This window comes from Natator depressus, chromosome 3 (genome assembly GCF_965152275.1).
Source record: "Natator depressus isolate rNatDep1 chromosome 3, rNatDep2.hap1, whole genome shotgun sequence".
NCBI lineage: Eukaryota > Metazoa > Chordata > Testudines > Cheloniidae > Natator > Natator depressus.
Window position 1 is genome coordinate 90,084,841 of NC_134236.1, and position 15,918 is coordinate 90,100,758.

Consider the following 15,918-nt stretch of genomic DNA (forward strand, 5'->3'; position numbering starts at 1 on the left):
CACTTTACACCCACTTTGCACTTGTTCTGCACAGGTGTAAATGACAAGAAGAAGCGGATGAGAATCAGTCCCAGAGTCTTCTCCTTCTCTTTCAGATATCTAATCAGAGGCCAATATTTTTAATTCTTTTCATCAGTAGCTCTTATTCCATTCTTAGTGCTATTGCACCTCCAGATTCCTGAACTGAAGAGTTTTATTCTGACACTGGTTCTGTCACACATATAAATATATCTAATACTTTCCACTTTTAAGCCAGAAGTCTGTCCTGCTGCTAAGCTACCTGCTTCTAAAATCCTTATGTCAAATCAACAAGGTAGGAAGGCAAATGTATGAACTGGCCAGGAAGAGATGGTATATTCAAGGGGATCTGGTTATTCCCAGATGATTTATGTATATTAGGAAAAGTGGACCTTGACTTACTAAATTGAGGTAGAAGGAGTTAACCTGCATCTGCACTAGGGAAAAGGCTGAGGTTAGTTACAACATGCTAGCTAACCTTGACCACTTTTCCAGTGTAGACAAACTCAGAGACACCAACACCCAGTTTCCATGGAGCCATGCAGTTCACTATAGAATGTTCAGAATTCTACAAAGCACTGGGTTCTGTGCTTGCTGGTTTACACCAACGCACCAGGGGCCTTCCATGACTGTGAGACTTCCCTATTAATACCATACCTGGGCTCTTAGGAAGAGAGCAGGATTGCTCAGACATATGCCCGAACAATACGCCGTGTAAAGTCAAGTATAAGGGCTCCTGCTACCTTGTACATCTAAGTGTGCATATTACAAGAGAAAATTAAGGGTTAGGCCCGGTCTACATTTGAAAGTTATACCCGTATAACAAATTTGGCTAGGGGTGTGCTTTTTTTTACTAAAATAGTTATACTCCTAGTATGGATGCAGTTATACCAGTATAAAGCTGCCTTTACCAGTATAATTTATTCCCTTACCAGTATGGGAATAACTATACTGATATAAGTACATTTATACTGACATAACTGTGTCCACAGTAAGGGGCTGCCCCCCTTTTAACGATACTAGTGCTGTTAAAGTGGTACAACTTTTGTGTGTAGGCAAGGGATTAGATTGTGCTCTTAGGCACAGTCCTGAGTACAGGTTGGTGAGTAAATGGCACCAACCTGTGAGTAGCCCCAGAAGATCAAGTGTCTCAGAGACTTTGGGACACAATTCCTCCTTCGCTCTGGGTTGGGGGAGGGGGTGCAATTTACTTCCATCCTTGAAAGGGTGCCATTTATTTTCCCCCTTCTGACTGGCTCTCTGCTCTAGTCAGTGAATAGGGACAGTGTGGAGCTGAGCTCTTCCCAGCCACTTGCTCATAGAGGGAAGTATCCAGAGAGCAGGGATGAGTGCATCACAACTGATCCAGACCCCGAATTGGGGTAGGCCTTCTTCAGTTGAGGGTCTTACTCAACCCTGCTCAGCTGAGTAAAACAGGAGCACAATTGAGCCCTTTATGACAAGAAGGAAATTCCACCTGCTGGATTGTTCCTTCATTAGTAGAGGACTTTGTGAAATATGTCAAATGTAATGTTTTGTTGGGACTTTTAGAAAAAGCAGAACAATTCTGTCCTGGAGGAAAAGTTCTGATGACTTTTTTTAATGAAAATGATATTTGTTTATATTTGAAACACCTTGCACTGCACATGAATTGCTGAAAAATCCAAAGGAATGGTAGGATATATAGTAATCTAGATTTGCTGCATACCATGTGATGTGCTGATGCAGAGGATGAGATGCTTGGTAAATGCCAATCCTACAAGATAAAAAGAAGTAAAGAAAAATGATAAGGGTTCACACAATTCTTTATGTGACTGCTGAAAGAAAGAAAGAAGCAAAATGTGATGGACTGAAATGTAAATGCAGTTTAAACTTTAAACAGAAATTTAAATCACATTGGCAGGAATAAGCCTCAGCTCTTAGCACAATGGGGTCCCAGACGAGGGTTCTTAGTTGCTACCACAATACAAATTATCTGAAGAATAGTAATTAAAACATCTCAGCTAGTACTTGGAGCCAAGGTGAAATAGTCTCTTTTTTGTCCTACTCTGCTCTTTAGGTTCCTTATATCTATGTCACATTTTTATTGTTGGTTAGTTCATTCTTTTCAAGAAAAAAAATTAACCCTGGCTGGAGCTCTTTTAAGACAGACTTCTTCTTTGGTTTGGAGACAGACAAATATTTGTGGTGCCTGAAAACAATAGATTTGGTGCATGAGCTGTTATCTAGACCTTTTCACAGGAGACTAGACTAGTACTGACAAATTCATTTTCACTGATGACCCAAGCCTTATTTTTCAAAATAGAAGGCTAGTGCCCTACACCATTGTGCCAACTAGAACCCATTGAGGGTAATTTTAAATAGAAGTTAAAAACTACATCATATATAAAATGGGTTGGTAGAATTGAAGACAATTCACCTTAAGTTCCTAACAGAAATAAGGAAACTTCCAATCTATACTTCTGGGCAAAGTTAATGAATGGGGAGATCCAAAAATGAACATCCTTGTACACGCACATTTGGCTGGCAGGCTCCTGAACAAAAAGTTAGAGCCAAGTGTTCTTAGGTTTCCAATAGTTGGCTATTTTACCCCTTAAAACCACAGTCAGAGAACTAGAGAATAATTGACAACCTTGGTTTTCTAGCCCTTTAATGGGACAGAATATTCTTCTTCTTCTTTTTTTTAATGCTCATGCAGTGTAAGAAATGCTTCGGCGATAGTTTCCCACGCCAAGTCTTTAAAGTGGGCTTTGGAATATTAGGAGAATATTAACAGATACTGCATATGATCAAAATACTGAGCAAGCATAATAGTTGGAACAGCAAAAGGCATCCTTTTGTCTGTGGTATCCCCAACTAGATGTAATACTGTATTGTGCAATAAATAGTTCCTCATTATGGGACAAATCCAGATCCCATAGATATCAGTATGAGTTTTAACATTGTTTTCAATGGGAGCAGATTTTGGCCCTAAGGACCAGCTTCTACCCTGTGAAGTGCAGGTGCACTATTTCCTGTCCCTCTCATGCAAGCAGGAATGTAGGATCGCTCCCGAGCACTAGGAGAGGGGACTGGCCTCAGTGCTGGCCAAGCACCACACAGCAACAAGAGGGTGTGGTCCGCCAGCAAGGAGGCATATTTAGTTCTCCAGCTGGGCAGCTCATATGCAGGAGCCCTGCCTAAACCATCTGTCCCTGCAACTGCAGAATGGCTCATGCTAAGTGCATGACTGATACTGCTCTGCTCTCCTCAAAATGAGGGCAGAGTTCTGCCATCTGGATTCATCAAGTTCCGGACCAGAGCTGGCTGAAAAACATTTCATATCACAGTCACAGTCAGGAGAAATTAGAATGTTTCTATAGCAAATGTTAATGTCAATTGTTTCACAAATACTTTTAATTCCAAGATCTGATTTTGTAAGAAACTCAAACAAAAAAACATTCTCTTTTAAGTCACTGCATTGCCTGCTCACAAGAGAGTTAATATTTTCATTGAAGCCATAAATGTCTTCAGTGCAGCCATTCTAAAATTGACAGATTCATCCCTCGGTACATAGACCTACTAAAATTTGGTTCACATTTCTACTTTCTAGCTAGTCCACCATCATGACTGTACAAAACAATACACTTCAATAAAACAATAGCTAGCTATAAGTCCATGTGAAGTAATATTTATATATTTAAATAAGCCTTACTATTTTGTGATTATCTTGTCTTCTGTTCGTTGGCCGTGACATGTTGCTTGAATAATGATGAACAGTATGATCATTGGTTTATATCTTTTTTCCTTTAAGAAGCATTTTCCCCTCCAGTAACTGTATTTCTTTCTTCACCCTTCCTAAAGTTTTCTCCTCTCTTTGCGTTAGATCTGCTTGCTGCACTCTGTGCTGTTGCTGATGCTCCTCCTATTTACTACAAGCATTAAACCTTTTAGGAGAAATTTGATTGGCAACAGATCTGCTTCCGAGCACAACCACATAAATAGCTGCTCCATCCCTAGGAATGAATTGCAATCCAAATACACAACAGCAGGATCTCACTGTGTGAGATCAGGCCAGGCAACACCAAATGATTCTAAATTCTTATGCTCTGAGGGATAGCAAAGGTGGTCTATTGTTCATGCCAGTTTTTGCTGTGGAAAGCCAAACAAAAGCTTCCACAGTGGAAAATAAAAACCCAAATACAAGACACTGTAACATAAAGTAATTGTTCTTTAGATTCTTTTCAAAGATAAAATCAAGGAGCTATATTCAGCTGCAGCCTCTATCAGCTTCTGCTGGGCTACCATTGACAGGGCCTGGTAGTTAGAAAGACTGCCTAGAGGGTAGATGCAGGTGCTCCCAAGGCACCTCTCCTATAGCTTACAGCAGTGGTGCCCAACCTTATTACGCAGGAGGGCCATATAAACCTAAGCACAACCTTGTGTGGGCCAAACATATTTTACATATTTTAATAAGATTTAAAATAGGGCTGTCAATTAATCACAGTTAACTCATGCGATTAACACAAATGAACTAGATTAAAAAAATTAGTCGCGATTCATCGCAGTTTTTAATTGCACTGTTAAACAATAATAGAATCCCAATTGAAATTTATTATAAATATTTGTGGCTGTTTTTCTCCATGTTCAAATATATTGATTTCAATGACAACACAGAATACAAAGCATACACTACTCACTTTATATTATTATTTTTATTACAAATATTTGCATGGTAAAAAAGATAAACAAAAGAAACAGAATTTTTCAATTCACCTCATACAAGTACTGTAGTGCAATCTCTATCGTGAAAGTGAAACTTACAATGTAGAATTATATTTTGTTACATAACAGCATTCAAAAACAAAACAATGTAAAACTTCAGAGCCTACAAGTCCACTCAGTCCTACTCCTTGCTCAGCCAGGCACTAAGAAAAACAAGTTCATTTACATTGACAAGAGATAATGCTGCCCACTTCTTATTTACAATGTCACCTGAAAGTGAGAACAGGCATTCACATGGCACCGTTGTGGCAAAGTATTTATGTGCCAGATTTAAGTATTTATGTGCAAAACATTCGTATTCCTCTTCATGCTTCAACCACCATTCCAGAGGAACCCTGGGGAAAGCACTTCTGTAAACAATATCCCCCCTTGCAGCAGGGCATTTCCCTATCATCTGGGCAGCAGGTGCCCCTTGCCTGGCATAGAGGGACATGCAATTTGCATCCTCCTGCAGCAGAAGAGATGAATTTAGTCCATTTTGTGAACTTAGTTTAGGCTCAAATTTAGGTCATGGCCAAACATAAATTTAGAAATATGCAGGGTGGTTATAATCCTTAATGGGCCAGATTCTGCTACCTGGACTTATGGTGAGTAGTATCTAGCCGTACGAATAGTCCCATTGACTCCAGTCAGGTAAGGGTGGAGGTATCTAAACTACTATGAATGAAAATGTTTTCACAAATTCATTTTCTAAAATATTCAATCCAGTGTTAAGAGGCAAGTAAACATTCCCCTGCAGGGTTGGAAATGTGTGGGAAAGTTCATTAAAAAAACAACAAATAATTCAAAGTAAAGTAGGGGTAAAATTTTCAAAATGCCTAAGTTCCATCTGAAAAACAGATCTAGGGCAGGATTTTTAAAAGAATTTGGGCACCTAAAGATCCAGATAGGCATCTAATGGGTGCTTAGTAGCCTACCTCCCATCGCAGAGAAACACATAGAGATACATTTAAAAATTCATTACAAATATATTATTATTTTAACAGTGCACTTTTAGTTGATGTACATATCATTATCTTTAATTCCTGTTAACTGCTCTAATAAAGTAAGCTTGTAAGCAGTGACAAAGCAAAGAACTAATAGACTATCTACTTTAAACCTGCACTATTCGTGTCTCTCAACATTAGCTTTTTCCCCAGTTCAGACTATACAGGGATAAATGACCTGAATGTACTTGGTTCATCTGGCAGGCTTCAGTGCACAAAGCCTTGATACAGCAGAGTGTTTAAGTACATGTTTAAAGTTGAGCAGGTAAATAATCCTGCTGAAGACAGCGGGACTGTTCATGTACTTAAAGTTAAGCACATGCTTAGGTGCTTGACTGGATTGGGGTCTAAATAAGTAAAAATGTTCCATTTGATTAGAAATCAGTAAAGTTAACAATGAGTTAAAAGATCCACATTAATTTTATCATTACCCATTCATTTCTAGTTGTCTCTTTTATGCAACAGTTTAGTTGAATACACTGGGTAGACAGCATTCAACAAAACCAATATCTACAATGTTTAGCCACAAAGCAGAATGTGAACATCAGGTTATTTCATAAATTGCGAGAGACATTTCCCTTCTATTGTTCAGAACTATTTTTAGAAGGGGGTGGGAGGATTTCCACTGGGGAAAAATATCCTCTTATATGATTGTTATACTTAATAAAATCTGCTGCACATATACCTGATACGAAAATCTGCATTTAATCTATCAAATGTATTTAAGTTACAAAACTCATCATTTTATGATCTGTTAAGTCTCTGTTATAACACAATACATCTGAAATGTTATTAATATTGAACTATGTTGTAAACTGTAATGACGGTAATATGTATGAACCAGTCCTCTGTTGTTGGAAATAAAGGAGATACAGGCTCTTTACTCCTCTGCACGGTGGTTCTGGGTTGGCTTGACTGATCCGGGGGATACTTGGGCTGCTAAGCCAGGGATTGTGAAGAGGAAAAGGGGGAAATTACTTAGTTCCCACTTCTGCAAACACTTTGGCACTGGTTTCAGAGAGCTACTTCAGCATCAGATGTGCTATTCGATTTGTATTCATTATTGGATCTGGACCTAAAGTAAAATTACAGCTAAAGATTTCTGACAGTGGACACTTTGTTTTAATGCACACATTTTTTTAAAAAAAAGCCTGTGAATTACTGGAGGGAGGGGATGGAAATAATTTACTTACAAGAAGCATTTAAGATTATGTCCCAAGCCAACAAAAATAGGAATGAGCAGAGATAAGGGGGAACCGTGAAAGCAGACTTTTAAATCCTGCTATGCAAAATGGGAGTCACCTTAACAGCTTGCATATTGCACAAAATCATGGCCCGGTGTTGGAAAGTATAGGCGATAGTAAGTCTCTGCCATCTTTAACTGTGCACTCCCATGATTTTGTGGGGCTTTGTCACAATGGCCCTAGAATTATGAAAAAAAAGTGTCAAAGGCGAATGTGATGGCTCAGATAATACACTAGATAACCATCCATTCAGTAAGTTATAAAGGCAGGCATTAAAACTGTTCATAAAACTGCTTGTTTTTCAGTAGTAGAATCCCACCCCAACTACTGAAAGGAACTGTTTCCCAGTTGTGCCTCCTTATCTTTGGGCACAAGTTCAAGACTTCTCTCCCACCACAAACCTCAGAAAGAAAATGAACTGTATTTTATTTTAAAAGCTAGTCCTAAAAATTATCCTAAATATAATAGATCCTGCAGCTGAATCAGCACAAGATACTCAGGAGCATCATGTGAATGGATCCTATTGCCTATATCCAGTTATACATAAAAGGATGAATGACTTCAATCTACATTGTTTATTTTGCAATTATGCAGGAGAAAAATGTACACCGGAGTGCATAACACATGGTAGAAATCTTTGTTTTGTTGGAAAAATACATTGTATGAAATTGAAAAATACATTATGCAGTAGTCCATTGTGTCTATGAAAGCTCTCCAAACATTACATGAAATACAATAGCGAAGACGTTATGCAAACAGGTTGGGAACTAAATGACTCAAGTGACTGGTAATAAGATAATGACACCTTTCACTTCTAGGTTACTGGTTTGTATTCATCCTCCGTTGTTAGAGGTTTGTCTGATTTGTGAGGTAGATTCAAGCCAGTCCTTAGGGACCAGGCGTTTGCATTATGAAAGCATCTCTATTAATGATCCTTAACTGGCACCTTGAGTTCAGTTCCGGTAGAGAGGTGAAGGTTGGCGTGGAGAACATACAAGTTCTTAGATGTGGTCTCTCCAGAACAGGGTTGAAGCAATTTGGCAAGACAGTGTGAGAAAGCTGGCACTGCCCAGTGTCTATACTGTAGTGGTCTGTGGATAAACAGAGGATTTCAGTCATCAGCCACCCGGACTGCTAGTCCAACACACTTCATGAGCACTAAACTATGTCCATACCTCCACCCCCCCCCCCAATACTTCCCCCCCATCCCAAAAGTCTGCCGAAGTTCAAAAAATGGATGAGTCATGCATCACATCATCCACCCACACCAATGATACTGTAATAGATTGTCCAGTTAGGGAATGCTGCTCATTACAAAGCCGAGAAGAGCAATGTCTAAAAGACTTTGGGGGATCTGGGCCTAAGAAACTTGCCCAAGATCACACAGGAAGTTGTGGTAGAGCACAGACTTTAACATGGATCTCCCAAATCCTAGGCTAGCGCTCTGGACTATCCTTCCTCTCCCTTGCCACTCTAGCAGCTCACAGAAGCAATGATGCTCAGCACCTCCACTACACTCCAGAAAGTAGGGACATCAGATGAGTTTGTTAGTGATTTCATGACCCAATATCCTCATATTGCCATAACTGATGTGTAAAAGGAAAATCCCTTCACCCCCTAACTAGGGACCAACTTTGAAGAATAGCAAGAAGGAAGCGAACTTTGAAGGAAGCAAAACGTTTTTACTTTTATAGGGAAATATGAATACCTGTTAAAACATCCATAATTGAAATGGTTTGCTTCAGAGCTGAGTTGTGCTTTGTAAGTCATTCCTGAATAAGATGATCCAGCAATATTATTTACGAAATAGCATGAAAGGAATGAAAAAACAAAATATCCACACAGCAACAATACTGCAGTACAAAGTTGTCTTATTGCGTGTACAGATTGCCTAACTCAACAGTCTTCAGTTTCCTATTGATGGACCTCTTGTCAATTTTACATCAAATGTATTTTTTGAGTGAAAGAATGACGGCTTGGGAAAGCCTGCCTCACCTAAAAAACCAAACAGAAAATTGTGTGTCCAAAGGGCTCTCAGATGAAATCAATGGAAGATTTTAAAGTGAACTGAAGTTAATGGAAGATTGTCATAAAATAACAATGCAGAAGCCAGAGAGATTTGATCTTCCTAATCACAAAGGGGGGATGGAGGAACCCTGTAGAAATGTAATTTAGTGGTGCATGAATTGTCTTTCATGTATAAATAGATGGAAAATCATGTGATATTGTTGGATCATATTAAAGAAGTTCTGTATTAAAATCACAAATGAGTTTGATTCCCCATAGTTTAAATTCCAGGGTATTACTAATTAAGAGGTCTCGTGGTTTTTAGTACTTTTTCTCTCCCTCTATGTGTGAAACTTGCAAGCTGCTAATTGCATTAGTACATTCTAAGACAGAGATTGTTCTCAAAGCAATTCACACAGAGAGAGACTCAAAGCAATACTCTGTAACAACAGAAACAGCACCCAGAGACTCCCCGCCCTTTTGTTGTATTAACAATTGTGATTAAAATAGAGATAGAGGATGGATGCTTGGTGTGGATAATAACTGAATGATCAGGGAGGTGCCAGCCTAAGAATCCAGTGTCCATCGGCTGAAGAAGGCGTCAAGTGGAAATAACCAGAGGACCCCCGGAGGGCAGACTGGAATCCACCCAACAAAGCCTCAAGAATGGGAGAACCAAAGAACAAGATAACATCTAGCAGCACGGAGCCGTCAGGAATGTGCCATTTGCTGATTGATTCAGCAACAGCATGATGAAGCAATTCCCATAGACTGGCATAGGAAGAAATTCCTATAAAAATGGACTCTAGAAAGTGAGAACTTTGGGGTCTGATTCTGCAAACAAACTTCCAGGAGCATCAGATGTGCATCTGACAAGGCCCTGCTCCCTCCTCATGTCCAGGCCACCTGGCCAGTGGCTTGGCAAGAGCAACTCTAAGGCTGGTAACTATGATAACAACCTTGCAGAACCTGTGTGTGCGTGTTTGTATGAATGAATGTGTGAATAAATATGAGATTGAATGGAATGTTATAGCTATAACTAACTGCTTACTATGATTCTTTCTGTATCCACAATAAATGTGGTATTTTGCTTTTTCCCCTTTAATAAGATCCTGATGGTTTTTATTTTATTGGTATAACAATATTGGGAGAAAATAAAGCTTCAAAAGGTACTGGCAACAAGTTCTGCAGATGGCACTAAAGAAGTGTGTTTGTGTGTTGATTAGCACTGAGCTGCATATACCACAAGCTGTGTATTTACCACAGAGAATAGTGCTAGCAGAATGCTCCCAGATGTTTCAGTGTATATTTCTGTACCACTGGTAATTTTAGCTAATGATTTTTCATTTCACTGGATCACAGTCCTAGAAAGGGCATTATTTTTAGGCCCTGACCTTACCAGAAGTTATTCAGAGATCTGCCCATGCACAATGCATTGCAAGAACAGGGCCTTGTGTAGTAAACTCTTCAGGGCAGAACTTGTATCTTCATACATTTGTATAGTTGCTACTACAAAGGAGCTCTTATCCTGATTGTGGCCTCTGAACACTACAGTTATAATAAGAGCACTTTCCTGCATGTGTCATAGATTGTTTCCTACACTGTTTCTCTAAGTATACAATCTGTGGCCCCAATACTGTAAAGACTTAAACACGTTTAAGTATATTAGGGTACGTCTACAGTATGAAATTATTTCAAAATTATTCTATTCGAATTTTCAGAAGCTATTTTATACATTTGGTCTTCTGTGTCCCCACTAAAGTGCATGAATTCGGCGGATTGCGTCCACAGTACCAAGGCTAGCATCAAATGTCAGAGCGGTGCTCTGTGGGTAGCTATCCCACAGTTCCCGCAGTCCCTGCCACCCATTGGCATTCTGGGTTAAGCTCCCAGTGCATAATGGGGCAAAAACATTCTCACGGTTGTTTCTAGGTGTGTGTTGTCAGAAAGCTACGGCAGACAATCGTTTCGTGCCTTTTTGGGGTGCAGATGCCATACTGCTTTCAGCAGATGGTGCACCGCTGCTCTCCTGCTACTATGAATCCACCTCTCCAACGCAACTCTGCTCGGCCATCGTGAACCGAGCAGCACAGCTTCCGCCGCCAACTTTGCTCTCCTGCTATTGCCACGCTTCCGAGCTTCTCCGTGTTGTCTGTCCTGGGCTCCCACCTCAGTGAAAGCAACAGAAGACAACCATTTTCAGCCTTTGTTCGGCTACCGTGAACCAAACGGCACAGCTTCTGCTGCCACTCTGCTCTCCTACATTTCGCGCCCATGGCTATGGGGCTTACCCATGCAAGCCCCATAGCCATGGAGCCTGATCAGATCTCTGTTGTAAATACCTTGCACATTATCCAACAGTATATGCAGCACCTGCAAAACCGGGCGAGGAAGCAACGACAACACGATTACGATACTGATGAGGACATGGACACAGACGGCACGGCATGCGGCCATTGGGAGATCATGGTGCTGTTGGGCCAGGTTCATGCCGTGGAATGCCGATTCTGGGCCCGGGAAACAAGCACAGACTGGTGGGACCGCATAGTGTTGCAGGTCTGGGATGATTCCCAGTGACTGAGAAACTTTTGTATGCGTAGGGCCACTTTCATGGAACTTTGTGACTTGCTATCTCCTGCCCTGAAGCACAAAGACACCAAAATGAGAGCAGCCCTCACAGTTGAGAAGCGAGTGGCCATAGCCCTGTGGAAGCTTGCAATGCCCGACAGCTACTGGTCAGTCAGGAATCAGTTTGGAGTGGGGAAATCTACTGTGGGGGCTGCTGTGCTGCAAGTAGCCAACACAATCATTGACCTGCTGCTATCAAGAGTAGTGACTTTGGGAAATGTGCAGACCATTGTGGATGGCTTTTATGCGCTGGGGTTCCCTAATTGCGGTGGAGCGATAGATGGAACGCATATCCCTATCTTGGCCCCGGAACACCGGGGCAACCAGTGCATAAACCGCAAGGGGTACTTTTCCATGGTGCTGCAAGCACTGGTGGATCACAAGGGACGTTTCACCAACATCAACGTGGGATGGCCGGGAAAGGTGCATGACACTCACATCTTCAGGAACTCTGGTCTGTTTGAACAGCTGCAGGAAGGAATTTACTTCCCAGACCAGAAAATTACTGTTAGGGATGTTGAAATGCCTATAGTTATCCTCAGGGACCCAGCCTACCCCTTAATGCCATGGCTCATGAAGCCGTACATAGGAACCCTGGACAGTAATAAGGAGCAGTTCAACTATAGGCTGAGCAAGTGCAGAATGGTGGTGGAATGTGCATTTGGACATTTGAAAGGGCGCTGGCGCAGTTTACTGACTTGGTTAGATCTCAGCACAACCAATATTCCAATTGTAATTGCTGCTTGTTGTATGCTCCACAATATCTGTGAAAGTAAGGGGGAAACGTTTATGGCGGGGTGGGAGATTGAGGCAACTCACCTGGAAGCCAGTTTCGCACAGCCAGACAACAGGGTGATTAGAAGAGCGCAGCAGGGCGTGCTGCACAACAGAGAAGCTTTGAAAGCCAGTTTCATGACTGGCCAGGGTACGGTGTGAGAGCTGTGTTTGTTTCTCTTAAAGTTACCTCCCCTCTATATATATATGAAAGGAAATAAAATCACAATTGTTTAAAAACCGTTCTTTATTAGTTGTTGCACAAAACACTGAGAGAAATCAGAAGCTAGATGGGGGAGGGGGGGTATTGGGTTACGGCGGTGGAGGAGGAGGGAAGGACAAGTCCAGAAACCAAATCAAAATTTAGGATATGCCAGCTTTCTGCTGCTTGTGCAATCCTCTGGGGTTGACTGTGTGGGTCCCCGTAGCCTCCCCGCGCCCCGCCAGTGTTCTTGGGCGTCTGGGTGAGGAGTCTATGGAACTTGGGGAGCAGGGAGGGCAGTTATTCAGGGGCTGCAGCGGCAGTCTGTGGTCTTGCTGTCTTTCCCTCATTAGATTCACCATACAGTGGAGCATGTCAGTTTGCTCCCCCATGAGCTGACCAAAGCATCCTGCCTGCTCTCATCGCTCACGTCCCTCCTCTCTTCGTATTCATGTAACACTTTAAGCGACTCCGCAATTGTTTGCCTCCACGCATTCAGCTGGGCCCTATCAGTGCAGGAGGACTGCATGAGCTGCATATACCACAAGCTGTGTATTTACCACAGAGATGGCAAACATGTCATCCCAAGTTCGTTTTTTCCGCCTTCTAATCTGGACCAGCCTCTGGGACGGAGTAGATGGGGCTGCATTGAAAGATTTGCACCTGCTGCAGGAGGAGGAAAAGGGAGGGTAGTATTTTAAAAGATACATTTTAGAGAACAAAGGGGACACCATTTCTCAGTGAAACAGGCAATTCATAGTACACAGCACATGTTCTTTCTGTACAAGGTCTCACTTTGCCTCTTATACTGAAGTGCCTACCACTTTGGTGTGAGTAAGCCATCACATGCGTCTGGGCAACAGAATGCAGCTTACAGGCAGCCTGTGAGCTCTCTGGGATGATCGCTTCACACAACACCCTCCCCCGCCACACCCACACACCGCGGGGCTCCGATGAGGCTCTGAGCAGGGATGAACCCTTTAAACTAAATGCGAACAGCCCAGCGAGGCTGGGTTTCCCCCCACCCGCCACCGCGTGGCTCCGATCAAGCTCTCACTCACCAGAAGTGCCTTCTCCAGGGTCATGGTCCGGGAGCATGCTTTGGGAGTAGCGGGAGGCTATTGGATCCAGCATTAAGAATAGTTCCTGGCTAGGGAGGAAAACAGATTCCCCACTTGCCACGTGTGCACTGTCCTCCTCTTCCTCCTCCTCCTCTTCGTCCTCCAAAAACTCATCCTCCTCGCTATGTGCTACTCCCCCCTTGCAGGTGTCCATGGACAGTGGTGGGGTAGTGGTGGTGTCACCCCCCCCAATTGCATGCAGCTCACGGTAGAAGCGGCATGTATGGGGTTGTGACCCAGAGTGCCCGTTCACCTCCCTGGCTTTTTGGTACGCTTGCCTGAGCTCCTTGATTTTTGTACAACACTGTTCTGTGTCCCTGGAGTAGCCTCTTTCCGTCATGGCCCTGAAGACTTTAGCATACGTATTTGCGTTCCTTTTTTTGGAACGTAGTTCTGCCATAACAGATTCGTCTCCCCAACATGCAATGAGATCCAGTACCTCCCGTTCAGACCATGCTGGAGCTCATCAACGAATCCAGGACTGCGTGGTCTCCTGAGACGGTGGACTCTGCATGGTCGCCTGTGATGGCAGACTCTGTGTTGTCACCTGTGATGGTGGACTGTGCTGATGGTCACCTGTGCTGATGGTGACCAAACAGGAAATTCAAAAGTTCCCGGGGCTTTTACTGCCTACCTGGCTAGTGCATTGGAGTTCAGAGCATTGTCCAGAGTGGTCACAAGGGAGCATTCTGGTATAGTTCCCAGAGGCCAATATCGTCGAATTGCATCCACAGTACCTGTAACCCGGAACTGCGATCTCGATTTTAGCGCTACTCCACTTGCCGAGGTGGAATACAGAAATCAGAGTAAAGAGCCCTTTAAATCGAAAAAACTGGTTTGGTTGTGTGGACGGAACCAGTTTAATTTCGAGGTAACTCGGCTAATTCTGAAATAACCGCGTACTGTAGACCAGGCCTTAGTGTCCCAACATACTTAAAGTTAAACATGTGTGTAAGTATTTGTAGGATCAGGGGCTATTCTTCCTGCCGAGGACCTGTAATGTAAAGAAGCAGTGTGGAATAGTGGATAAGACACTGGGTTGGGAGTCAGGAGAGCTGAATTATATTTACATCTATACCACTGAATCACTGTGGCTCTAGCCAAAACACTTGTTCTGTGTGTTGATAAACAGTCATGTATAGAAGATTATTGTTTAGCCATGTTCTGCTCTGTATACAGGAGCCAGGAGTAGGGATTGTGCTAAAATACTAATCTAGGTGAGCATGACTTTGTGTGTGTGTGTGTTTTTTTAATCTGTAAACAAACAAAAACAGGCATTTTGCAGACTCAAAGATTTGCATATAAGACGTAATCAGTGGGGGAGATGTAGTTTGTTACCACTTGATAATTCTGTGTGAGAAACTTCTTCTGGCTTGTCCAAGAATTAATTAGCTGTAATGTAAATGTATCTGTGACCTACATGACTAATTTGGCAAATTTAAAAATAAACATAACTGCACCACATTATTAGTTTGGTACCTTAACTGTTCAAGGGAAAGTTGATTTGACTTTACTTTAGGGGAGAGACTGTCATGTTAAAAACATTATTTTTTAAAACAAGTGTCCTGTTCTTACTGCAGTTATACAGATAACACCATCAAGTATTAAAACTTAACACTTTAAATGTGTAGGCTAGGATTTTCAATGGGAGTTGTGTACCTAACTTTCTTATGCTCCTTTTAAAAATCCCACCAATACGCTATATATTTTTCCATTTTCTGTGTTTGGACAATAAAAACCAAGCTAGTCAGTTTTACTTTCATGGCTCTCATGCACCATAGTGGCAAAATGATGCAATGTTTAGGGTTAAAAATAAGCTGTATTTGGGTATGAAAGATTTTTCATTAGATTTTTTTTTAATTTATGGAGATATCTCTACTCGATGTTATATTTTATAAACTCTTGTGTTTAAAAACCCTAAATTAACATGATAGTGTCTCCCACAAGCACGCTCCCCTCCCCAAATGAAAGTCCAAATATTTGAAATTAGTGATTGCTTTTTAAAGACGGTTGATATTTTGGGATTTAAAATTTGTTTATAATATCAAATATAATATATTTATTTATATAGTAGTCATTACAAACACTACTTAGCCTCTGAAGTCCATCTGCCAAAGTTTACAGAGGACTGTATTCCTGAGAGAATGGTACTGTTGCTAACAAAAAAGCAATTA

At 41.7% G+C, this 15,918-nt stretch overlaps 1 protein-coding gene across 1 annotated transcript in view; it reads right to left on the reverse strand.

The window, feature by feature from the left end:
- Positions 1-3,871, reverse strand: part of TRAPPC3L (trafficking protein particle complex subunit 3L) — a 44,942-nt gene extending 41,071 nt beyond the window's left edge. The window contains exons 1-2 of the mRNA XM_074946914.1: positions 3,713-3,871; positions 1,727-1,774 (exon numbers count right to left, since the gene is read on the reverse strand). Coding sequence (XP_074803015.1) covers positions 1,727-1,774; positions 3,713-3,754 — 90 coding nt within the window. The 5' untranslated portion in view covers positions 3,755-3,871. The remainder of the gene's footprint in view (positions 1-1,726; positions 1,775-3,712) is intronic.
- Positions 3,872-15,918: the final 12,047 nt, after the last annotated feature.